Source organism: Poecile atricapillus, chromosome 1 (assembly GCF_030490865.1).
Source record: "Poecile atricapillus isolate bPoeAtr1 chromosome 1, bPoeAtr1.hap1, whole genome shotgun sequence".
Lineage (NCBI taxonomy): Eukaryota > Metazoa > Chordata > Aves > Passeriformes > Paridae > Poecile > Poecile atricapillus.
Window position 1 is genome coordinate 68,366,362 of NC_081249.1, and position 26,422 is coordinate 68,392,783.

The following is a 26,422-nucleotide window of genomic DNA, read 5'->3' on the forward strand; positions in this document are numbered from 1 at the left end:
CTAGAGAGGGGGTGTGGGGTGGAAATATCTTGCCTCTTCCATGCAGGGACACTCAGGACACTGGATGCTATCACCTCTTCCTGCCCTTTGGAACAGCCAGGACTTGAAAGGCAGCACCTAACACGCCGAGAGGACTTAAACTGTGCCAGGGGAGTGTGAGGCTGGACACTAGGAGGAATTTCTTCACAGAAAGTGTGATTAGACATTGGAATGGGCTGCCCGGGGAGGTGGTGGAGTCACTGTCCCTGCAGGTGTTTAAGGAAAGACTGGATGTGGCACTCAGTGGTCTGGTGGCCATGGTTCGGTCACAGCTTGGACTCAGTGATCTCTGAAGTCTTTTCCAACCTGACTGATTCTGTGATGGATGTACTGCTGACAACCAAAATCAGGATCTGTGTACCCACCATACCCCCATACGGAATACAGAAGGTTAAGGCTTCTTCTAGCAGGGATGGAGTCCTGCACGAAAAAGCTATAGCTAGACAGACAGGAGGCAATAGGGCATTTATGTTATGGTGGATTGCCGAGACAAAAGCCCTCTGCAGAGAGCAAGTGATGTGCAGTATTAACATATTTAGCCCGCCAGCACGGGAGGGAAATACCTACAACAACGTGACAATGATCTTTAGAGAGGTTTCCCAGTGTATTAAAGTAGGGGCACTGCCAAGGAGAGCGGCGCTTCTCCCGTTCTCCCGCACATTCCAGGCTGCCGGAGCCTCCGCCTTTCCCGGCCCCCGCCGCCTCCTCCGCTCGGCCCCGCCCCTCCCGCCTGGCCCCGCCCCGCGCGGGGCTGGCGGCGTCCGCGGTCGCCATGGGAACGGCGCGCGTCACCGCGCCCGGCGCCGCCGATTGGCGGGAATTGTTCGAGAAGGCGGCCGAGGGCGGAAGCGGAAGCCGCACGTGGAGCCGGTGAGTGGCTGCCGCAGTTTCTGGAAACTTCGCCTCATTGTCATATTTAAAGCGGCGGAGGCGCCGCTGGGTCCCCTCCCCGTCCGCCCGCCCGCGCGCGCTACGGGGACCGGCGGCCTCAGCAGCACCGAGAGCGAGCCGGGCAGAGCGGGGGCCTCCCTCTGGCGCCGGGGCCATGGCTGTGGTGGGCTTTGATTTGGGCTTCCAGAGCTGCTACATCGCCGTGGCGCGGGCCGGCGGCATCGAGACCGTCGCCAACGAGTTCAGCGACCGCTGCACGCCGTGAGTGAGGGGCGCGGGGGCGGGCGGGGGCCGGTCTGCGTCCGGCGGAGCGCCCGCCGTGGAGAAGGTGCTGGAAGTTTCGCGGTGGGGGAATTCCCGCTGTGTGGGGCCAGCGCGTTCCCCGGCACTCGCCGCCTCCGTACGGGCTCCCGAGGGCTGCCGGGGGCAGGTACAGGGTGGCGGGGCCGGGCGGCAGCCTAGTGTGTGTCCCTCCGACCCGCTGTGTGCCCCTCTACTCCCCTTCCCACCCCAACCCGCTGTGTGCCGCTATCCCCTCACCCGCTGTGCCCCCATTCTGCCCCCCCGGTCCCCACCCGCTCCGTGCCCCCCTGCCGGTCCCCACCCCCGTGTCCCGGTCCCGACCCATTGCGTGCCCCTGTCCCCCGGAGCCGGAGCGCGTCCCGCGGGCGCTGCCCGGGGCACGGAGCTCTGCGCGGGTCGTGGTGCGGCGGGCTGGCAGCGCTGCGGGAATCCCGTGGGGGCAGCCCGGGTTAAGTGGGACACGGGGGAAACACACTCCCGCTCATGCTGCGTAGGATGGGCTCTGCCAGCTGCTCCAGGGCAGCTGTCCTGTAGTCAGAGGTCCGGTATAGAAAGGCTCGGGCTCGAAGCAGGAGTTGAGTTGAGAAGTTAGAAGCAGCCATGCACAGACGGGTGGGGTGTAGTCCGGCTATGAGCCCTGAATCGCGATCATCCCGTTTTGCCGTGTGGATAAGCCTTTGTGAAAAGTCCTGGATTCGAGCCACGGCTTTAAGATGGATAAAAGACTTCCTGTAGTTTTTTATTGCGAACTGGCAGAATGGCACTTTGACGGAAAGACTTGGATGTTTTATCTGCGTTAGTAGAAAATGAATCCGTGACAGTTCTCAGTCGTGTTTGTTGTCCATGACCGAGTTAATTGGCCGGTTGTTCTTTCCAGGTCGGTGGTTTCATTTGGATCAAAAAGCAGAGCTATTGGTGTTGCGGCTAAAAACCAGGTAGGTCATTTCCTGCTCCGAACTGTTGAAGTAGCGGTGGGTGTAAAAAGAGTTGTCTGGCTGCAGTTGAAGCAAGACAGCTTCAGTTTCTTGTTGAGCCTTTTATTTTAGAAATGCTGCACTATGCTGCCATGCTTTCTTCAGAGAAATGTGGGATGTTTTTGCTAGAATGCTTCTGCTCTCTCTTTCATTAATGTAATGCTTTCCAGTTGAATATGTTCCTATTCTGACAAGTTAAGGTCACTGGCTTCTTTTCCTAATGATTCTATACAGGATTTTCCTTGTACTCGAGTGAAAACAATTTAAATGCTGTATATAGTTTCTTAAAATTAGATGTAAGGGGAGAGGATTGGCTCAGATTCTTGAAGCTATTTAGGGTCCATTGCTACTTTTGGATTTGCTGTGAATTAAATGCCTCTGTTTTTGAAAGTGTAAGTCCTTACTTTGGGGTTGTTTGTTGGTTTTTTTTTTTTGATTGAGGTGCTCTGAAAGATTGAATGTTTTCTTTGTTAAAGTAGCATTTTCAGTTTAGACGGAGAACTCAATTCCAACAAGTCTCAGAATAACGAAATGTAATGGTTAAATATATCCTTAGGTATTGTATGTTGTTACATAACTGCTGCCGGGAGATCAAGCATGCAGCCTCCGCTGGCCTGTGCATCTCTCTCATGTAGTAAAAGGACTGCAGTGGGTTTCCATGGAGAGAGCACTGAAGGAGACTTTATTCCACCGTAATAACACTCCTCTTAATTTTGAGTAGCCAAGGCAATACAAATACTTTAAATGTTAACAAGCACATGCACATTCAGTTACAGGTTAACATTTGGAGTAATGAAGTAAATACACATGTTTGTGTTTTTCCCTTAAATTTAGTTTTAGCATTGCTGAGTTGACTGCTGATATTATTACAAGTTGGAAACAAGTCTGATTCGTTAGTGAGCAAAAATGAGTTATTACTCAAAATGGGAAATGATCTGAATCCTATGTACACTTGAGCATGTTTCAGTTTTGTTAGATTGTTCCAGTAGATGCTGTGGAAAACATGAAGTAAGCTGAGAGTGAGGCAGATTCTCTCTTAGATTGCATTTACAACTGTGTATTTGCAGTGATGAACACCTGTGACTTCAGTTACCCTCAGACTAACCTGTATGATGCTGCTATATTGGGTGTTTCATGCTTGGCTCTCCTGGCAGTTGAAACTAAATATTTTTGCCAGGAAAGAAGAATGCGATACTTAAAATGATAAAAGATGATATATCATTTATTTCTCTTGTTGTAAGTGGTCCAGTTTGTCTGATGAGATGTGAATTGTGTTTCTTTTATAAATATGGAAGTTTCCTGACATGGACTACTGAGAGTTACATTTTTGGTGTCCTGGGGTGTAGTCACTACTTAAATCCAGGAGTACAACAATTCTTTTCATTTGAAAAATACAAACAAAAAAAATCCCACAAAATAATAAAAAAAAAAAGACATTTTGACTGGTGACCTCTACATTGTGATTTTGTGGGAGAGCTCAAAATATTCAAAGGTGCTCTCTAACATTTGAGAAACATTTGCTGCTGGGGCAAATTTTCAGAGAATTTCTGTTACCTTAGGTCAGTGTGGTAGCACTGGAGATGAGAACAGTACATCAGTTAACAGACCATAATTCTCAGCTTTCTTAATTGTGACTAAGCAGGAAGATATTAAAACATTCTACAGACCTAATGGCATACAATTACTCTAAAAATATCTTAAGATTGTTCTCTTAGAAAAGGCTTTGAGGTTAATTCTAAATTAGGCTATAAAAGCTGCCAGAGTGTTTGCGCTTCTCTGCCCACTACATGGTAATAATTCCTGCTGCTACGTTCTTCAGCCATACAGCTGTGAAATACATAGCATTCAAGTACTCTGAAGTTGTGGCTATACAAATAAATGAAACCATGCTGGGAAACAATCTTGGACACAGGAACCTAACTACTCAATCACATTAAAGTACTGGAATGGTTCCTGGTGTGATTTTTGGCCTGTGCTAACTTGTGCTAGTACCATTACTTGCTGAGCACTGTTTGGTGATTAGAATAAACCAAGGATGACTCTCAGCAGGGAGTCCAAGTGTGACATCTTTCTACAGACACAGCTGTCTGAAAGTTACTGTTTGTTAGTGGGAGTATGGCCTCCTTTTTTGTCAGGCAGCTTTTCTGTAGGAGAGCTGTCCTAGTTGAGTAGTTTTCTAATAGAAGATGTAGCTCAAATTCTTCCATTTCATGGTGGAAAATTTTACATGCAACAAAGAACCAATGCTTTTCTTTGATGGTAGTGAATGCTAGAAATATTTCTTGGTATGCTCAGCATTTGACTTACCATGCTGTCTCTTGGTGCCTGCCTAAATCTCTATCCTGTAGATAATAACACACTTTTATTTCTCTCAAGTAAAAGAGTATTAATTCTACTCAGAGATACTTGCATTATCTCTTAACGCTGCTCTAGTTGTCTGTTTTCTGTTGTGCTTTGCATTTCTGATAATGTTTCTCTATGTCACTTCCTTATACTGGGGAGCTTGCATTGTAGTTTAGTATATACTTCAAGCTGATGTTAGCAAAAAAAGTTCCAAGTTATCTGTGCAGTGTATTCTTCTTTGGTCTAGTGCAAGAATTTGAGTTGCTGCTAGATGAACGTGAACAAGGAAATGATGTGATTTCAGAGTAGCTCAGGGAGGAAAAAGTATTGAAAGTATTGAAATGTATGGGGACGCTTAAACTTTGCATTTAGTAACTTGGAAAGCCCTTATTTGCTCTTAATGCAAAGATGTTTAAAGTGGAGGTAGTGTGGCTTTGCTTTGGAGGGCCAGCTTACAAACAGAAACCAGCTTCATATGTAGTTGCAGTCTTTAAACATTTGAATTATGTGTAAGTTCTGTCACCCAGTTGCAAGGTGAGTGGCTCAGGTTGGCAGCACAATCAGCAGCAGAGTGCCCCAGTGCAGTGCACAGGGGAGTTTCCCGAGCTGGGGGAATGTCACGGGGAGACAAGAGCTGCCAGAAGCCTGCAGCTCGAGTGCCAGTGGCTGATGAGACCTGGGTGGGGCCAGGAGCAACAACAGCAGTTTCCCCCAAATATAACATAAGCCCTTAGGGAGCGCTGGTGACCAGAGTGTGGCACAGCAATGTGCAGGAGGGATGCCGAGGCAGTGCCAGCCCAACCAGGGAGCAGTGCTGTCCCCTGGCAGAAAGCCACGGCCTCGCTCAGCTCCACACCCAGCACGGCTGGCACAGCTCTGGCAGGAGCACGCTGCCACCCAGGTGCCACCTACAGGGTGAGCCCTGCTTTCAATGCCACTTGTGGGTGGCACCTGTGAGCACAGCTCTGGGAGGGTGCCCAGGTATTCTTCCACTTAGTGACAGAACTCTGGCAGAACGTGAGTAGGTTGAGGACTGTCAGGGGAGTGTGAGAGATTATATAGTGGAATTACACTCTGCCTTCAGGATATGCCTGTGAGGCAGACAGGACACACAGAGGATTCCTTTCTCTCCTCTCCACCTGCTGGAAAACAGTGGCTTGAAGGGATAGGGAGCTATCTGTCACCAAAATTAAATAGTCTATGTCAAAACTGCTTCCTTGAAGAAGAAAAGACAGGTCATTGCCGTAGGAGACTCCCTTTGGAAGGGAGCAGAAGGCCCAATATGCTGGCTGGATGGAACCACTTCTTAGGGAAGTCTGCTGTCTCTCTGGGGTCTAAGTTCCTACCCTGGTAGGGCCATCAGATCCATTATTGGTTTCTCAGAGTGGCGGTGAGGAGGTTGCACCAGGAAGTCCATGGGCAATCAGGAGAGAGCAATTATGTTCTGTATCCTTCCAATTGCAGGAAGTGAAGGAGGAAACGGGAAGAGCCAGCAGACCAATATCTGACCCTGATGCCACTGGCAGAATCTGGGGGCTTTTATCATGGGTCAGTTTACCTGACAGCAAGGACGGCTAGCAACAGGCAGGGTACACCTGTCTCAGAGGGGGAAAAGGATCTTTGTACAGGAGCTAGCATGGATCATTGAGAGCTTTAAACCGGATTTGGAGGAGGAAAAACATACAACCAAGTTTGCTAGAGATGAGCCTGGAGGGGTACCACAGCAGTGTTGGAGAGGGTGGTCTAGTGAGGTCCTTCACTCGGCTGCTCTGGTGGAGATGAATGGTCACACAGGCATTGGGGCTTCTCCTCTGCAAAAAAGTTGCAGGATCAATAGCCTGGCTGACGTGCATGTACATCAATGCCTGCAGCACAGGCAATAAAGGGGAGGAGCTGGACACCACTGTGCAGCAGTAAAACTCTGACACGGTTGCCATTGTAGAGATGTGGGGGGATGACTGGCACAACTGGGGTCCTACTTCTAACTGGTTAAAACCTGGCTGGGTAGCCAGGCCCAGAGCATGATGGTGAATGGAATTAAATCCCACTGTCAGTTTATCACCAGTGGTGTTCCCCAAGGCTCAGTATTGGGGGCTAGCCCTATTTGATATTTCAATCAATGATCTGGAAGAGGGGATCAGGTACACCCTCAGTCAGTTTGGAGGTTAGGCCAAGTTGGACAGGAGTGTTGATCTGCTGGAGGGCAGGATGGCTCTACAGAAGGATCTGGACAGGCTGGATTGAAGGGTTGAGGCTGATTATGTGAGGTTCAATGAGTCCTGCCCTTGAGTCACAACAACCTCATATAGCACTACAGGCTGAGGGCAGAGTGGCTGGGAATCTGCCTGGTGGAAAAACACTTGGGGGTGCCATTCAGCAGTGGCTGAACATGATCTAGAGTGTCCCCAGGTGGCCAAAAGGCCAATCCTGGCCTTTATCAGCAATAGTGTGGCCAGCAGGAGCAGGGCAGGAATTGTCCCCCTTTACTCAGCACTGGTGAGGCTGCACCTCAAATCCTGTTTGGTTTTGTGCCTCTCACTACAAGAAAGGCACTGAGATGCTGGAGTGTGTCCAGAGAAGGGCAAAGGAGCTGGGAAAGAGTCTGGAGCACAAGTCTGTTGAGGAGCAGCTGAGGGAGCTGGGGGTGTTTAGACTGGAGAAGAGTGTCAGGTGTGCCTTCATCACTATGTACAATAACCTGAAAGGAGCACAAGTTGCACCAGGGGAAGTTTAGATTGGCTATTAGGAGCATTTTTTTTCACCAGGGTGTTTGTAAAGGTTTGTACAGACATCCCGGGGAAGTGGTGGAGTCACTATCCTTGGAGATATTTAAAAAGTGCATGAATGTGGCTTTTGGGGATATTTGTGGACTTGGCTGTGTTAGGTAAATAACTGGGCTTGATCTGAAAGGCCTTTTCCAACTTAAATGATTCAATGATTGTAAATTAGTTGACTAAAAAAGAGGTGGGCTCTGTTGATCATGTTATTGTTCACCCAGTTGTGACAAGGTTTCAGAGATAGTTTCATCATCCTTAATAAGTAACAGTCTGGAAGTCTGTGTCTAACTTATTAATGAGCTGATAAAAAGTAGCAGACAGTAATTTACCACTGTTAAATAAAACAGCTGTGACAAGGGAATGAGCAGTTGACTAAAAACCTGACCTGTGCTTGGTGGCATACAGTACACCACTGAACATCGCAGGCTGATTAAGAGTGGATTTCTAACTATCCTGTATTTCTTTACAGCAAATTACTCATGCCCACAACACTGTATCTAACTTCAAGAGATTCCATGGCCGTGCGTTTAATGATCCTTTTGTTCAGAAGGAAAAAGAAAAGCTGAGCTATGATTTGGTTCCCATGAAGAATGGTGGAGTAGGAGTAAAGGTAAATCTGCAGTGTATCTTTCTGGGTTGTATAGCTAAATCTGAAGTCTTACATTTCAGCACCTAGTCATGAAAATATGAGTTTCTTTTAATTACCCTAAAGGTAGGTTGTTTTAATCTTTCTGTTAAAGAAGATCTCTTCTATGAATAGAAAGCTTCATCTTTAAATAGTGGATGTTAACCTTCAAATTAAGGTTCATTTACAAATAATTGCTGAAATGCAAGTTTCCCTGTTGGCAAATTGCACATCTATCTCAAACACAGTGGCAGAAAAATTACTAAGATAATTACAAGGTCGTATGGTTTTACTTCAAAGTATGACTTTCTGTCACTTTTGTGTAGAATGCATTGCAGGAGTCTTACTAGGTGGTTTACAAATGCTTTAGAAAGTAGTTGGAACTCTTTAGAATAATTGCCATAAATGAGTGGCAAGTGTGTCTGTAATGGACTGCCTGGAGTCAGTTACTTGTAAAATGGTCTTCAAACACATTTCCTACCACACTGCAGGTGTGGTTCTTCCTTGCATTTCAAGGACTTCACTGATGCAAGGTCAGCTTTTCCCAGAATAGGTGCAGTTAATAACATTGTGTCCATTTACAGAAATACGTACAATTACTGATAATGAAGCTTTACTGGCATAACAGACAGTGTTGCCCTTAGCTTGAACTGGTCCCTCAAAACGTCAGTGTAGATCAGTCCTGAACAGTGAATAGATCACAGAATTAAATACATTATGAGGAATCCTGGAAAAGTAGCTAAGCTTCACAAAAGGGGTGCTTTTTCTTTTGCTGTTTGTGACTTGTGAGGTTAACAGATAAATTCAGACAGAAATTACTGGTTTCCTTTAATCAGTGTGTGTAGGAGTCTTGTACTATATGAGAGTCTAGTGTTGGGAGAACATTAATACTTGGTATTTCTCCTGTTTTTCTTAGGTTGCTTGGAGAAAAAATTAGTATTTATTTCTATTTATCTGTGGTTAAAAAGTTTTAATAATTGATTCAATAACACTCAGTAAGACTAGGAGGTTCAGGGAACAATTTTTCTATTAAAACCTAAATGCCTGATTTTTCCCCAAATCATACTGGCTGAATAAAAGAAGTGCTACTTTCAAGCATCAGTTGTAACATGTTATTTTGCTTTATCATGGTCATGTATTCTATTGCATGATAAAAGTGCTGATTCAAGAATAACTTTTGCTAAGAGAACAATGAGTAAACTTTTTGCTGAGCCTTAAGTTTGTAGTTGTTTTATAGGTGAACTGCTGTGCTACAGTTCTTCCTTTCCTTTCCTCACGTGTTTGAGCAGAAAGATAAAAATGCCAAGGGAAAGCAGGCAGCAAATAGTTCTGCACATTTTTTATATTTGGCGTCAGTTTGAAATGGCAATTTTGCTTAATGATGTGCCACATTTTAAACTTGCGTCACTTTTGGCCATTTCCTTTATCTATGGGGTTGATACACTTCTTGATGTTTTAAGACAGTGAGAATGGAATTACTGCTTCTATAAACTCAAGTCGGAAATTAAATTGTAAACTGAAGTTCTGTAATGGAATAATGAAGCATGTCATGATTTGTAGAGTATTAGCCAGCAGTGTATCAAAAAACATAAAATGTGTGTAATTTTCCTCCAGCTAAACTAATGGAGTTATTTTACCTGTTCTATCCAGGTCATGTACATGGATGAGGAGCACATCTTCAGTGTGGAACAGATTTCAGCTATGCTATTGACTAAATTAAAGGAGACTGCAGAGAGTAACCTGAAAAAGCCAGTAACAGACTGTGTTATTTCTGTAAGTAATTGTAGTGCACAGGAACATTGTCTTTTAACTTCAGCTCTCGAGGGCATTTTGTTTCTATTCAGGCAGAGTGAAAAAGAGCTCTGCTAAGCACTTACAAAGGGATTAATCCTAACTAGCTTTAGCACTTTTGACTTAAAGAAATCCCAGGGCTGCTGCCATATTCCAGACACTGACTGTCTTCATGAACTCATTCATTCTCTTGGAAATGTCTGAACCTTTGGACCCAAAATGTTTCTGTATCCTTCTGGAGCAGCTTATTTTCATGACTAAGCATATTAATTACTCATGAAAGTAAATACATATGTTTGTGGTTTTTTTTGAATTTAAAACAATTTGATAATGACTTTGATAAACAATTTCCTTTGTTGATCAAAATTTGCCCTCTGGCAGCTGAAAATTTTAGTTTCTGTCCTGTTTATCTTCATCCTTTCAGCAAATTTTGTTTTGTTGTTTTCAATGTTATGACTGCACAGAAAATAACCTCAGATCAAGAACAGTCATTCCATTGCAAAGCCCTGAGTATAAAATAACACCTGCCTCTCTGTTCTCAATGACTGAACAAGTCTGTCTCATGTTGCATCTAGGAATATTTAGCTCTGTTATTATTAGAAATGTTGATTCTCCAGTTGAAACCTGGAAAGCTAGTTCCTCATTTGTCCCTGGTGGGGGGGGCACATCAGAAGGCACTGTCCAATGCCAGTGCTAGAGATCTGTAGATTTTCAACAGCATATTCTTTCATAATTTCTTAGCACTTCTTGCCCAAAGTAATTTCTGCCAAAATAGATTCTCTTCATTTGTTATCCCTTATTTCTTTGCATCTCTGACATCTGTGGTATTGCTGTACATTTTTAGTTCACTCTTTCCTGTTTTGGACAGGAGTATACCTGCTAGTTCAGATGAAAGTATTCCATTGTCACTGTCTTCATAATATCCAGTTCCATATTTTGGGCCAGCATAATGTTATTAGCATTTGTATACAAATAACTCATTTGTTTCTTGCTAGTGTGTACTCATGTAAGCTAGCTAATGCTGGTTTAATTCCATCTCTGAATAGAATATTTAACATGTCAATTCAGTATGGTAGCTGCATTTTAGAGGCTTACAGTATGTGTCTTCCTCAAAGAGGAGGAAAAGATACAATTTTTTAATTAATACTTTTAAATAAATAGTGTAATGTCTCATTTTCTGGAAATAACTTTGTATTCTCACCTACTTTCTTCAGGTTCCATCATTTTTCACAGATGCTGAAAGGAGGTCCCTTCTAGATGCAGCTCAGATTGTTGGTCTAAATTGTCTTAGATTAATGAATGACATGACAGCAGGTAAGTAGGATAAAATAGCAGTTCCTGCAAGTGGCAGATGGGATAGAGGGTGCATTTAATTACTGTAAGAAGAATGACTGACGTGAAAAGGCAAATATGAGACATAAATATTTGAAAAACTTGTTCTTCTTTTCTCCATTTAAGGCCTTCTGTGTGAAGGGGTAGATGAGATCAAGCTCCATTGATCTCCCTGAGCACTTATTTAGGAGTCACTGTGTGTGCCTGGTTATACTTGTTCATTTAGTGTACTGCCCAGATGCACAATTGCAGGATTTAGACACTTTTAAAGGAAGTTCCTTGATTAAACATCAACACCTCATAACTTCCAAAGCTTTTTTTTCAGTATAGTCTGGGTTTTAAACAGACACATGGCACTGCTGACCATTTATACAATTCTCAGACAAAACTTCCCAGCTTGGGAGATACTCACTATAAATGCAAAGCTGGGTTTGGGCTTTATTGTTAAGATGTTCTATGTTTTTGATTCCTTTGTAAGTCAAAAAAAAAAACAAAACAAAAACCCAAAACACCCAAACAAATGCTTAGGGACCATTTACATGACTAAGGCAGTATGTTATACTTTTCAGGTCCTACATCTTAGATTAATGGAATAAAGCTTCCATGAAGATAGTGTATCTTGCACAGGTGTATGTCTGGATTTGTTTTGATGCTTTTGATTGTATAGCATAATATTCACAGGGGTGTGATGCTATGCCACTGGAAACTAGGGATTGTGTGGATAATATCTGACACTTCTTTTGCAGTGGCTCTGAATTATGGAATTTATAAACAAGACCTTCCAGCTCCTGAAGAGAAGGCACGGATAGTTGTGTTTGTTGATATGGGACATTCTGCATTTCAAGTATCAGCCTGTGCATTCAACAAGAGTAAACTGAAGGTAGTAAGATTAAATGGAGATAAAAGGGTTTATAAGCAATTAGAATCAAATAGCCTGCCAATCTTCCTTTTTTTTTTTTTTGAATTCTGAAATAATTTAATGCATGGAAAGTGGCAACTAGTCAAAAGGTGAAGGTTTTCATCAGTGTCCTTCATTTTGTTAGAATTGCTTCAAACAGGTCATGAATTTCTAGCAATATACAAATATAAGATATATAATACAAGTGCTATCATTTATTTCGTTTTATCTAAATGTGTATGTAAGGATTAAAATTTTGAATACTTAAGATTGTCACTTCGATACTTTTTTTTTTACATTTCCTCTGTGAAAGGAAAGATCAATTTTTGGCTGATGTGGATGTGCATTGGAAGATAGGCTGACTTGTCCCCCAAAATTTTTTTGAAGCAAGGACTTGCTGATACTGGAAGACTGCTATTCTGTTTGATTTTATTAGTGTAAGACTAAATAACTGTGTTTTTCAAACCAGGTACTTGGCACAGCATTTGACCCTTTCCTTGGTGGGAGAAACTTTGATGGAAAGCTGGTAGATTACTTTTGTGCAGAAATAAAATCAAAGTATAAACTAGATCCAAAAACCAAAGTTCGGGCTCTTCTTCGTCTGTATCAGGAATGTGAGAAACTGAAGAAACTCATGAGTTCAAATAGCACAGACATTCCCCTAAATATTGAGTGTTTCATGAATGATACTGATGTATCTGGAAAAATGAACAGGTGAGTTCTGTACAAGACAGTCATTTGCTTTGGTGGCCAATTTTTTTAAACAAGTGTTTCTTTCCACATTTGAAAGAAACTTAACACGCTAAAATTAAGTGTAAGTGCCAAATAGCTGTGGCATTTTGTAAAGCTAGAAAGAGCTAAGGCTGGGAAATGTGATATTCAGCTATTTGAGTAATGTTTCAATGCAATAAAGCATGCATAAGAAAATTGGATTCTTTTTGTAGAATACATTCTTAAAACCATGGATTGGTGCATGCAAACCAGAGAGTTGGCTGCATATTTAGACCTTCTGCATTGCATATTTAGGTAACCTAAATCCCATACTGCTGTTAAGACAGCAACAATTTAAGCTTTTTTTCCTTCTCTTCTCAGTGTACTGGGTATATTGGTAGAGAAAAGTAGGGCAGAAACAGTGCTTATGGGTGATGTCTTGATTATGGTCCAAGTGTAAATGAAGTGTGTCTCTCTGTCTCTTGCACATGTTCACAGGGATGGCTTCATTTATTAGTTTATTAGCTCTGTAGCTACTGCTAAGAGTGGTGGGTTCTTTTTCTTTCAGTATTTAGGCAACAGTTTTTCATTATAAAGGAAGTGTCAGTGTTTTTTTGATTTCTTATCTGTAACCTCTGCTCTGAGGCAAATATATAGCAGCTGCCCAAACAAAACCTTTATCTTATTTAACTATATTGATAGTGGCTTAGGAAAATTTGTAAGCAGTTGTTTGTGTACTGCCTTGTCTACGGTTGCCACTTTGGCCTACTCACAGGAGTTTAGCTTTAAGTCTCTTTGCAGTGTAGTTAACTAACCTAGTCAGCATCAGTTTGGAAACAAATACCAGGCAAGGTTCCTGTGGGGCATTCTTTAGTTAATTCTGTTTTTTTTTCTTAGGTCACAATTTGAAGAATTGTGTGCTGATCTGCTGCAAAGGATAGAGATGCCTCTGCTTTCATTAATGGAACAAACACAACTGAAAGTGGAAGATGTAAATGCTGTAGAGATTGTGGGAGGAGCAACCCGTATTCCTGCTGTCAAAGAGAGGATTGCTAAATTCTTTGGCAAGGATGTCAGTACAACACTGAATGCAGATGAAGCCATAGCTAGGGGCTGCGCTCTGCAGGTATAGTACTGACAATACTGGGTGAAATTAAAAGATGCATTTCTCAGTAGCATTTCTGTAAAGAGTTAGTCAGGCAGTTATGAAAAATTGTAGAAGTGATCTATTTGAAGTCCTCAAGGAAACATACCTGTTCACTAGGTTTTTTTATGGGACTGTGCTGTTTAAATAGTCCAGAGTACTCCTCTCTGGTGCAGTACTCTATTGAAGTTCCTTATTGCAGGGTGTATTTTGTAAGCAGCCCACTCTCTTCTTCAGAAGAACATGATCTAGAGATCTTAAATGCCAAAAAATTTAAGTTGTTGTCAAGGTGAAAGATATTTTTATTCAACAAGGTATGAGGAGTATCTATGGAGAGCCCAGACTACTGCAAGTTTGACTTTCCTGGTATCCAACTTGCCATCAATGTGAAACAGGCTTTATTCTGTCTCCCTCCCATTTTTACTGTTTCCAAATATATCTTACAAACAAACCACTCATTCTGTGTTCTTCCTTGTCCCCTTTAACTTGTCTTATTTCACCCTCTTCTCTTTGACGGTTTATTTACTCCATCTCACTAACAGCTTCCCATTGCCAGCATTCAGTTGTGTTCCAGGAAAGAAGCAGGACCCTTTAGATAAGCACTTCTTTTAGGGCTAAGCAGTGCAGCATTACCATTTTTTACAGTCTTGCTATTTTCTTGAAGTGTTAGCTTTATACTCACAAGTTACAAAAGGCCTGCTAACAGCACATAAACACTTGTGTGTGAGATTTCTCATACTGCATTGAAATTGGGTATTGAAATAGTTCTGCCTAATAAAATCAATACCCCTCTCACTTGTTCAAAGATTTTTTGCTGTCTTGGCTAGTGGAGTAGAAGAGTAAACCAGCTTTGATGCAAGTGTTTTTGTTGGTTTTTTATGTTTTTTTAGTGTGCCATTCTTTCTCCAGCGTTTAAAGTGAGAGAGTTTTCTGTGACAGATGCTACACCTTTTCCAATATCTCTGCTGTGGAATACAGAAGCAGAGGACACTGAAGGGTAGGTAGCTCAGACTACCATTCTATGAAGCTTTTGACCTTCATAATTCAGGCGTAATGTTCTTGCTTGCATTTAAATTAGGATCTTGTCATTCTCATGTAGAAAACTCACAGGCCATGTACCAGAGGTGGTTGAGAGGGTAGATTGTAAAGATACAGGTTGAAATTTTAACTGTAATTCCTCATTGGTAAAAATATAAGGATTAAAAAAAAGTGAGCGAAAGAGCTTCCAACTATTTTCTTGTCTTGCACTACTTTTATCTGGTTGTCAGGATTAGGAATATAAAACTAACGAGATTGGTGCCTGGGTTCTGATTCCGTTTTGCCTTCTGGCTTTGTTTTTTACTCAGATAGGTGCTCCCTACACCTATCTGAGATTCTTGATTTATTAGTAATGTTATGTACTATGGAAATATTGTGAGCTTATATGAATGCTATTTATCTGACTGAAGCAAGAATTTAACACCTAGCGAAAATCTAACATTTGTAAGAGTAAGTATCTTACGACTGACATCTGCTACTAACCGTGCTGTGCCTGTGGGAAATGCAATTGCTTTCTAAGATGTAAAGAGCTCCAAGTTCAACTTGTGGAAAAATCATAATTCTAGAGGGATCTGTTCATACCTTTTTTGTTCTTTGTAGTTCAGCCTTTTTTATTTCCTGTCTATTTTCTGTGGAGGTGCAGGGCCTAATTGTTGTGTCACTTGTGAGAGCAGCCTGTGGGTTCATGTTCTAGGTTAAAGCTCTCACTTTCTCTCATCTAGGTTTTTAGAGGAGATCTTCCACAGTTAGGAGACAAAACTTAGTTGGAAATTAGAATCAGGCTGGCATAATGGCGGACATGCCATAGAACACAAAGTAAAGCTGGTTGTTTTTCTGTCACGTTGGGGAATGAATAATAATCCAGTGTCAGGGTTCTCAACTAAGCCATGGAACGTAAATGAGCAAGGAATTAACAGGGCTATAATTATCCCTTTGACACTAAGGAAGGGTGCAAATTATGATTCAAAATATACTATTCCAAGCTCAAATAGTGGAATATGGCAAGTTCTCATTACAGTAGAGAACAGTAAATCCTTTTCCCTTGCAGTACGGTAGTGAAATATCTTTATTGGGATTGTTCAGAAGGGCAAATGCATCAAAACATGACTTTCCTCTAAAGAGTTCTGACCCTATATCAAAACCTTTCAGCTCAAATACGCTGCTAAAAGTGGTATTTTTCCCTTAATTACAGAGTTCATGAGGTCTTCAGCAGAAATCATGCAGCACCCTTCTCTAAGGTACTTACATTCTATAGGAAAGGTCCATTTGAGCTAGAAGCTTTTTATTCTGATCCTAATGGAGTCCCATATCCTGAATCAAAAATTGGTAAGTAATTGTCCTGGAAATGGTGTTGTCTCCGATAGAATGATTTGACATCAAATAGTAACTGTGGTGCAGTATGGTTATGATGTTTAGATTCAGGTTTTTGTCTCTGAAGGACTCAGAATTTTCCCGTTCCCGAGTCTACTGGATTGGTATTTTTTTATTTTTCTTGCTTATAATCTTACTTTGGCTAAACAAAGAACTAAGGGGAAACAAATGAATGCCTACAACTAAAATGTGGTTATCACTACAAAAGATAGCTTTGTAACTTTTTAAATCTTTTCTGCTTATCACTGAAGCAAGCTAGGAGCAATTGAAAAATATGTCCTGTATATTAAAAAAAAGCATGTCTTGAATAATTACTTGTTGTTTTTACCTATACCTTCTGGAATTACATAATGTTGAATAACTTTTAATCAAAGCAGTCTGAAATAGTGGCGGCTACAAGACTGCAGTATTGATTTGTCTGTGTAACATTTCTAAGCAGCTCTTTTATACTTTCTGACAAATTGCAGCACTTGACAGTGTTGATGCTTACAAAGAGCTTACAACATGGCTAGTTAGAAGAAGATTGTGATGGTAAAGACATGCCAATTAAATAATTGTTCTTGAGTTCTCAACATGCAATTAAATGTTGCATGTTTGCATACCATATATTTTGAAAAACCACAATGGAGAGGGACTTACTACAAGCACAAGTAGTGACAGTACAAGGGGGGGATAGCTTTAAAAACTGCAAGAGACCAGGTTTAGATCACATATTAGGAGCAAATTCTTTGCTGTGAGGGTAGTGAGGCACTGGAATAGGTTTCCCTGCCAAGTTGTGGATGCCCCATCCTTGGAGGTATTCAAGGCCATGTTGGATGAGGCCCTGAGCAACCTGGTTTAATGAAAGACAGGGGGCTTTGAACTCGATCTTTAAGGTCGCTTCCAACCCAGGCCATTCTGTGATTCTCTGATGGTATTCTGTAGTTACAGAAACATCAGACTTGCTTTTGTGGTTAACTCTTACCATGAAGACTGATGGTGGGTTTGTCTGTTCAATTCAAAGTGGCTTTAACAAATGAGAAGCTGTGTAACTGCTGTTCTGGTAAGAACAGAACCGAAGATCAGATTTGTTTCAACTCAGTTGCCAATTAATTCTTTGCTCAGAACAGAGTTATTAGTATGAGTAATGGGTGAAGTAGTAGTTCTAATGAGACTGGCAAAAGGGAGAACAGGTCATACAACTCCAGTATTATTGGTTGTAAAAGACAGAGAATAGCATTCTACGGGCAGGTAAAAGCTTGTGTGCTTTTGGTCTAGATCTGTGGCTGAAGGAATGGTGTGTGCAAATATGTATATTTGGTCTTGGGGAACTCGTACTTTGCAGCTAAGTGAGTATTCTGGTCTCCAGGTCACTCTTTTGATGATGGAAATAAGGGAAAATGTCTGCTGTTAATGTCAAGGACATCTGATTCTTCATTTACTGTTGAACTAATTGTCTGTCTATAAGTTTCACAATGCTTGTTTCAAGTATTACAGTAGTTACAGAATAATTAGGTTCTGCCCTGGAATAAAAGGTAATGACAAACTTGCATGGGCGTTAGAAGCTGTAAGGAAAGCTTCTAGAAATACTGTTTCTGTGTTGGGCAGTAACTTACATTAGAAAGGCACCATTTAATATTGGCATTAGACTAAGCTCTTCAGTAGTTTCTTCCAACTTACTTTCAGCTATTAACACAAGTAGCACCAGTTTTGTATTTACTCTGTATTAGTGGTATCAGGAGAACCTACTGTTTTATTTATAAGGTGAAGTTGCCTGAAAAGCCGTGTACTTTGGTTTCTCTGGGGTTTTTTTTCCTGGTAGCACTGATTTAATTTGAGGGACCGTGAGGTTAGTACAGAGGTGTCATCAAATATTTAGAAAACAGATTGTCTATGATAGAGGGAGATGTCTTTCTGGCTCTGTAATATTACCTACTTAATTCCACTGTGTGAGTTTTGATTCTTTTGGTTTTAGGTAGGTATGTTATCCAGAATGTGGCAGCCCAGAAAGACGGAGAGAAGTCTAAAGTCAAAGTGAAAGTCCGTGTCAATACTCATGGCATTTTCAGTGTATCCACTGCATCTATGGTAGAACCAGTTAAAAGTGAAGAGTGTGAAGATGTCAGTGTTGAGACTGAAGTGGAAGCTCAGGACCAGAGACCTATTGAAAACTTCAGTGATGTAAGTTGACCTTTCTTGTGTGTGAACGTCCTTCCTGATTGATGAGTGTTCTACTGTTCCATACTCTGGAAGAAAAATACCTTCCTCTAAGGAAGCAAAAGGAGATTAATTTTAAGATGTGTGTAGCTGTCAGGAAATGTCTTTACAAGAACAGGAGACATTTGTGCTATCTTGGAAGTGTGGATTTCAAAATCAATTATTGTGTGAAGTGCCAAACAGCAGCAGGTTGGTGTTTGAGGGTGGGGTTGCTTACAGCTGCCGTAGTTATCCAACTGTTCCAAGAAGGAACTAGATTTGGATTGTTAATTAACCATATACTTTGTGTTGAAAGGATTTGTATGTAATCCTTTGTATCAGTAAAGTTTTTTGAAACTTTTTGTGAAAGGGAAAGCTGAGTTGTTTTTGACAGCACTGATGGAGAGGGGAACACTGGGGAATAATGCACATTGTTATAGTCTACTTCATGTTTTAATAGTTTTCTGAGGGGGAAAATCTTAAACATTATGACTCAATAAATTAAAAGCCCCTTTTTGTAAGACAAGGTGGTAGCATGTGCACACACGCACACAAGTATTGTGCAGCAAGCCTGGCACTGGTAACATTTTCATGAAGTCCTTCTGAACTTGCACCTTAGTCTGTATCTCCATAGCTGAAGCGTGTGTTTTTCTGCGTGTGCACAAAATGCTTTGTAGGGCACTTTGTACCGTATGTGCGTCAGAAGTGAAGTGCCCTATACTTAAATGCAAGTGCACATGCCTTCTACATCCTTTGTGCCTGGGCTTTCATTTCAGAAAAATATCCAGCAAGAGAACAGTGAGGCTGGAACACAGTCCCAGGTACAAACTGATGGTCAGCAAACGTCACAGTCTCCCCCTTCATCAGAACCTCCCTCTGAAGAAAACAAAATCCCAGATGTCAAGAAAGTGAGTGACCCTTTAACTCTGTTGAAAATGTTATGCTATATGATGGCTTTTAAAATGGTAACATATTTCAGGAAAAGAAAGGAATTTGGTGTTGGAACCTTTTTCATTTTCACATCTTTACTATAGTGAAAAGTAATGTCTGTATTTTGTAATGGTTTTTGTACAGAGTTTGCAAAAGGATTCCTGCAAGAAGCCTTTCTTTACCACATCCCTGTCTTCTTGCAGTGTTGTGCAACTAGTTTCTTTGGGTTGCAGACATTTCAATTTAAGCAGGAATTAGAGGCCAAGCTTATTAGGCCTGCTGAGGGAAGCTGGGATCAGGAATTAATAAACCTAAAAGGAAATAATCAATGTGAAACATTTGTTTGCATGTTATTGCTAGTGATTTGATTTTTTCATCTGTATGAGATGAAAAATGCTTTGGGTTAAAATCTTTACTATCAGCATCATTAGTTACAGATGGACACTTCTGGAAAATCTGCAAACACACCATGTATCTGAGCAATGTCCTTGCTGTAGCTCCGTGCTTACTGTCTGGGAAACAGACCGTAAGGACACTAGGATAGGAGATGGAATCCCCAAAAAGAAAGTGCCTCATGAGTGTATTTTGAAGATTTTAAAAGAACATGGAAAAACCTTTGTGTGTTCTTCCTCTGAATGTATCTTAAATTATAGCAGTACTATATCAGAAAGAAGTCAGGAAAATTACCTTATTTTTCTTCTTTCTAACTCAGACAAATGAGAAGAAAGGTGATCAGCCCCCAGAAGCTAAAAAACCCAAGATAAAAGTGAAGAATGTGGAACTACCCATTGAAGCTAACTTGGTTTGGCAGTTAGGAAAAGATCTCCTCAATATGTATATTGAAACAGAGGTGAGTTAGTGTGGTTTAGACTGCTTTCTTGTGTGCAGTTATTAACCATTCACCTGCTTCTCAAGGCAACCTCTGTTCTTGTACTGTCACCCTGGAGTGTGGGCTCAATTAACAATGAGCTAACATACTGTGTGCCTTCTAACACGTAACTGACAAATGTTTATCAGAAAGATTGAAGTGTTTTTTATAGCAGTTAGTATCAGAGCACTGATCCATGGCATGACATCACAGATTCATTTAAACTGTTGTAATCCAGAGAAGTGCAGCCCATTTCTTCAGATGAGCCAACTGCATAGTAATGAGAATTTCAACAGTTAGATGAGCTGAGGCCTCTGGGAGATTTTATAGTAGCTGTGCTTCGTAGAATGAATGCTGTTTGAAGTGTTACTTTTTAATTAAAATATTTTCTGTGGTATACAGGGAAAGATGATTATGCAAGATAAACTGGAGAAAGAAAGAAATGATGCAAAGAATGCAGTGGAGGAATATGTATATGAGTTCAGGGACAAGTTGTCTGGACCATATGAAAAGTTTGTTTGTGAAAAGGTAGGTTATGATTTCAGGAACTTTTCTGAAAATGCTGATACCAAATATCTGTTTTGTATACCTTGGTTAAGCTTTCCCAAGGCCACCCTGGATATAACTGCTAAACCAGAACTTCATTTGAATGATGGCAGTGACTAATCCAGAATTAGGTTTAGGCATATCAAATACACATCTCTGAGAAGAGGTTTTGTCACAAATGGAGTAAACTTTTGCTTGAAATTGAAGCTGGTGACTGGAAGGGGTAGCTGTATTGCTTTATGTGTAACCAAAAATGTGAATTAGAGTTGTACCCCAAGCATTGGCCTAGTCAAGGACAAAAGTCTATAAATGCTGCCTTCGTTGTAGATGTAGATTCTCAGTCCTGAAGCTGTCATGGTTTAAGTAACTTAATTAGGCAAAAGCTGCGGTAGAAATTAAATTTTTGTTCAGGAGGCTAAGGATTAATGTGTATATATACCTCTGTCGTGTTACTTCAAGGCAAACATGGTTGATGGGTGTATATTTTGATGTTTGATGTGTTGAATTCTATTGACACGCAGGATCTGCAGGGGTTCTCTGCTCTCCTAGCAGAGACAGAAGGCTGGCTGTATGAAGAGGGTGAGGATGAAGCAAAGCAGGTGTATGTAGAAAAATTGGAGGATTTAAAGGTAGGCCTGTTAAAATGCCCAAAAAGCAAGATTTCCAAAACACTGTGCTTGACCAACATTAATGAATGTTAATGAATCACATAAACATGTAGAAATTGCTTTTCCTAGAAATTAGGTACTCCAATTGAAATGCGCTATCAAGAAGCAGAGGAACGACCAAGGCTATTACAAGAATTGGGACACAGGCTCCAATATTATGCTACAATAGCTGGGGAATTCAGGAATAAAGTAAGTAGCCTTTTTTTGTAACCACAGTGCTTCAGTGAGGCTCCAGTGGCTGGAGGGGCTTCAAATGCACTTTCAGATTAGCTGTGATCTACTTTATATAGGTCACAAATTTAACACCACAAATGTTTCCCAGTGCTCAAAAAATCTCACACAGTGTGTCATATCTTCAGTTGCTTGATACTTCTGGATGTTTTCAGGCTGAAGAGGATGTTCTGATAAAGAGTTTAGACTTGTGATCTGATTCTTGACCCTTAAAAAACTGATCTGACTGTTTTTTAGAAATGTGCTCCTCTTCCAGCTCTTTCAGGGACAAGAATTATTGTATGGTGAGAAGCATTAGTGTAAAATGTAGCTGCAGATGAAGTAAAAAACACAGTTTTATTATATGTGGGTATTTGGGGCTTGGTTTTTTGTGTTCTTTGTTGTTGGGTTTTTTTCCCCTGTTGGTATTTGTAGATTTTATTCTTGATAAGCATTCCTGTCTGAAAATTTGCTCCTTGGATTTCAACTTAAAGAATTTTAATAGGACAGCTCACAACACTCAAACTAAATCAATCTGAGCCTTAGCATCAAAAACAATTCTGTCCTCACAGCTATACATTACAAAATTAAATGAAATTGTTAGTAGTGTTATACATGAAATAACATATACAATTAAGAAGAAATTACAATACATCATTGTAAGTAGTGTATTTAAAACTTGATTTTATTTAAGAATTCTAAATATGGATTCATTGGTTGTGTTGCTGGGCAGGTATTTCTCCTGATAGTAGTTAATTGTGTAACTGTGGCACTGTAGGGAATGCTAAAGTTGAAAACACCGATCCTTCTCCTGTACATCAGAATATCAATGTCAAAACTGCATTGGGCACAGGTAGCCCTTCCAGAATGGGAAGGAATTTTTTTTTGTATCAGCTTTGTTAAGAATGTTACATTTTATTGCATTACCTTTTTGTGAAGCCTCTATGCCCTCTGTGGACCAGATTTCTTGTTCATTTGGGTAAAGGAAGCTTTATACTGCCATCTGTATGTCCTTTGTCTCTTGCTATAATGGATCTCCCTTGTGGCTACCCTCTATTTATTTTGACCATTGGAAGATATTTACAAGTTATAAATCATTGAGCTAGACTTGTTGGCATAACTTGATTGCATTGTTAACACTTGACATTATTAACTAATACAAAATGTTTGTGTTTGGACAGGATGAGAAGTATATCCATATCGATGAGATGGAAATGATGAAAGTAGAGAAGTGTGTTAGTGAAGTGGTGGAGTGGATGAATAATGCTGTGAGTGCACAGGCTAAGAAGAGCTTAGATCAGGATCCAGCTGTGCATTCAAGTGAAATTAAGGCAAAGCTACAGGTAAGTACCATAAGAAACTATCTTTAGAGGTTGATGCTAAAAGTAGACTGGTACCTGTGCCTTTTGTCTTCCCCAGTTTGATCTTGCTGCTGTAGTGTTCTTGAAAGCTACGAAGTGTGGAAAGGAGGCGATCCAGTAGAAGGCAGAGGAGCTTCTATGCACAGTATACAACCTGTAGAGCATGATGATATTTTGTCTTTGAGTCACCTTAAAAACTCAGGTTGTTTACCAGTGTTTTACTAAGAGACAAAATAGTATTGAAAAAAACCAATGTAAAATCCAAAATACCTAGTTGTACTTTGCCCACAGAATGTCAGAAAGTATACCAATTAACTTATTTTAGGGTACAAATAAGTACTTGTCAGTTTGGACTCAGAATGCAGAAGCTAATTTCAAGCAGTCTTTTGGACACAGGACTTTTCACACTGATGAAGCTGGTGGCTCCTTAATATATATATATATGTATATTCTGCCCACATCTTTTCCATTTTTTTTAGGAGTTAAACAATGTCTGTGAGCCTGTTGTGACACAACCAAAACCAAAAGTTGACTCTCCTAAGGAGGAAAACCCATTAAGTGAACAGAGTGATTATAAAACTGAAGACATGGGAGAAGATGACAAAAATTCTGAAATGCCTCAGCAAAATGGCGAATGTCATCCAAGTGATCAAAACACCATTAACATGGACCTGGACTAAGCCACTGCACTTGCAGCAATTTCATCCCATGACAGAAGATGTTTTGGCTGTCATATGTGATGGGGGTGGGAATGCATTGTTTTGGAAACTATTTATATTTTTTTTTCTTAAGACTTGTCTGGGATGTGTTATGTTGTGGGAGGAAGAATAGTAATAGTGTTGGTCATGACTATCCTAAAAGGAAAATTGCCTTGGTAACTTTCAGATTCCTGTGGAATTGTGAGTTCATACTAAGCTTCTGTGCAGTATTTAACCATTTGCATCACTAAAGATGAAAAGAAGCTCTTGCTTTGAAATGTACTGCTCCTTTAAAAGGTTGTAATCGAAACACTCGTAGGCATTTGTAGATGCCAAGGTAGTTTTCTTTTGTCTGGACATCTAATTGGGTATGTCAGAAAAAGCCATTGTCTGTCCCCTTCATAAGGACTTTGCAGAAGAAACCCTTCTGTCCTGAGGTTTTTGATTGTTGCAGTCCAAAGTACTTATCAGGTAATGAGATGGTGAAATGTGTTAGTAGCATGCAGAAACACTTACGTTTCATCTCTTGCGAAACAATACATTTTTCATGTGGGGTACATAAAATGAAGGAAGTGCTAATTCTGTTAGTGTTATTGTGAAGCTTTTTAATGAGCTTTGAAATAAAGTTCATTTTACTGGTATCTCCTGACCTCTTGAGTTTAACTGTTTTCAGTACTTCTGCTCCAAGTGTTGCCCTCCTCACAGTTTGGCAGGCCATTGATTTGCGTTCCTGTGCAGGAGTCATAAACACACTTAAAACTCTCACACTTTGCACAGATCCAGTTGTACAGTGAGATAAATGTAATTCAGCCCCTTAATGAGTTATGCCTCTTTCTTTTCTTTGGCTCAAGGGTTGTACACACCTGAAAGAACCTGGAAACTTCACAGATGGTAGAGCATAGGACAGTGTTTGTAACTGATGCCTATATAATTTGGGTTACAAGGTGCTCATATAGCTTGAGTTATAAGAGAGCAGTATAACCTGGTGTATCTATATAACCTGATATCATTATAAGCTGAATCATAGCTTTTTGTACCTATATAACTTGAATAATAATTTTTATACCTATATAACCTGATATTAATAGCTTTCTATACCATGTAATGGCTAGTGTATGGTTAACTAGTTGCTAAATGCTGAATAGACAAAAAAGAAGAAAAAAACTCTCCAGATAGGTAGCTTTAGAGGTAGATAAGTGTAGTACTAATGAGAAATTGGCAAATGTAAAGCAAATTAGCAGCAAAATAGAGAATTTAGGCCGGTTAAGACCGGACAGACCAAGGAACACTGTAACTGTGCATACTCCAAAGACAAAGTTGAAAAGTTCAGATGTGAAGAAGACTTGGAAGCCTTCATCAAAGACCCCTGAATTGGGGAGGCGCAAATGCAGTGCGAAAGAACTATCTAATAACCATGAGACCACACTATGTCAATTAGTTCTGGCACTTAATGTGATGATGTTGCAGTGACACAGTGATACTAAGCAGTACTTACTGTATAGATATAACACAGCACTTCACAAAGTGAAGTGGGTGAGTCAGGTGGAGACATCCCCCTCACCACCAGCTCTGCAAGAAACAATACCAGCTCTATAAACACCGGTCTGTGGGGATTTATTTCCAGCCTAGCTTTCAGGCATTATAACACAGAACCCTATAACTTAGAAACTGTAATCCATGGTTCAGAGTCAGATGTTAAAACTTGGTTGCGTAGTTAGGTCAGGCTCTGCTTTTTATTATAGACCAAGCCAAAATAATGATATTTTCAGCCCATTCATGTTGCTCTGGTTAGACCTTGGTAAAGGTTTTAAAAACTAAGAATTCCTATCAAGTAAATCTCTGTAGTCTATTGGAGATTTTTTTGCATGCTTGGTGCATGGGAGGATGGTCTCTGTTAAACATAAAATTACTGGGGAATATTAGCCACCTGAGATGCTGTGGGAAGAATTTTTCTTGGAAGCATAATCTGATGGGTGTTAACTCTGCTGATGCATGGAAGCACAGATCCTATATATAAATATGTGGCACCAAATGCTTAAAGAGCAGTGTCACGAAATGAAAGTGTCTTGGTATGTTTTTTTAATAAGTGTTTATTGTGGCTACAGCAGTATTTTGTCTGGAACAACAGAACCTAATGGAGAAAAGAAATTGGTGCTACTGGAGCTACTAAAGAGGGAGTACAGATGAGAGGACTGGTGCTTTCTAGGGCCAGCTAATCCTATCAAAGGCAAGTATTTTTCTTCTAGTTGATGTATTTATCATCACCCTTCCATGAGTCTTCTCACAGCCAGGGGCAGGAGCTCTGATGCAGTGTGTGTAGCCTCCCACAGTAGTGCCCAGTTTTCTACATTGACTATATATAAAACTCATTTGATAACTGGGTTATTAAAATACAAATCATTGTTACTGGCTGCTTTGAGCTGCCTGTTCTTTGCTTCTGCTGATCCATTAGACAATATGTACAGCTAGCAGCAACAGGAATATTTTGATTTTTCTTTTTCCTAGTGCTAAGGGATAGGAAATCAGACCAAACTTCAAAACCATGTCTAAGGTTGTCTAAGGAGAAGTATTTCTGTGTTGGTACCAGTAGAGTGGTTTCATCAGGGGTCAACTTTGATTAACAGACTACTGTTTGTTTATGTTATTGATGAAATAGTAATAGGTTTATATTGCAAAATCAGAAAAGATGCCTTAGGAGAACGCTTAGCTTAATCAGTGGAAAAAATTGT

At 40.7% G+C, this 26,422-nt stretch overlaps 1 protein-coding gene across 2 annotated transcripts; it reads left to right on the plus strand.

Moving 5' to 3' along the window:
- Positions 1-923: 923 nt before the first annotated feature.
- On the plus strand, positions 924-24,334 carry HSPH1 (heat shock protein family H (Hsp110) member 1). 2 transcript variants are annotated; one of them, XM_058842558.1, is made up of 18 exons: positions 924-1,191; positions 2,111-2,168; positions 7,797-7,937; positions 9,603-9,725; positions 10,958-11,057; positions 11,822-11,955; positions 12,443-12,687; positions 13,582-13,810; positions 14,719-14,825; positions 16,059-16,192; positions 18,192-18,397; positions 19,189-19,320; positions 20,055-20,192; positions 20,613-20,738; positions 21,278-21,385; positions 21,494-21,613; positions 22,816-22,977; positions 23,475-24,334. In XM_058842558.1, the coding sequence occupies exons 1-18, from the start codon at positions 1,085-1,087 to the stop codon at positions 23,673-23,675; spliced, it is 2,571 nt and encodes an 856-aa protein (XP_058698541.1). In that variant the 5' UTR covers positions 924-1,084; the 3' UTR covers positions 23,676-24,334. The 2 variants fall into 2 exon arrangements, with proteins under 2 accessions (XP_058698541.1, XP_058698549.1); XM_058842566.1 differs by lacking the exon at positions 19,189-19,320.
- Positions 24,335-26,422: the final 2,088 nt, after the last annotated feature.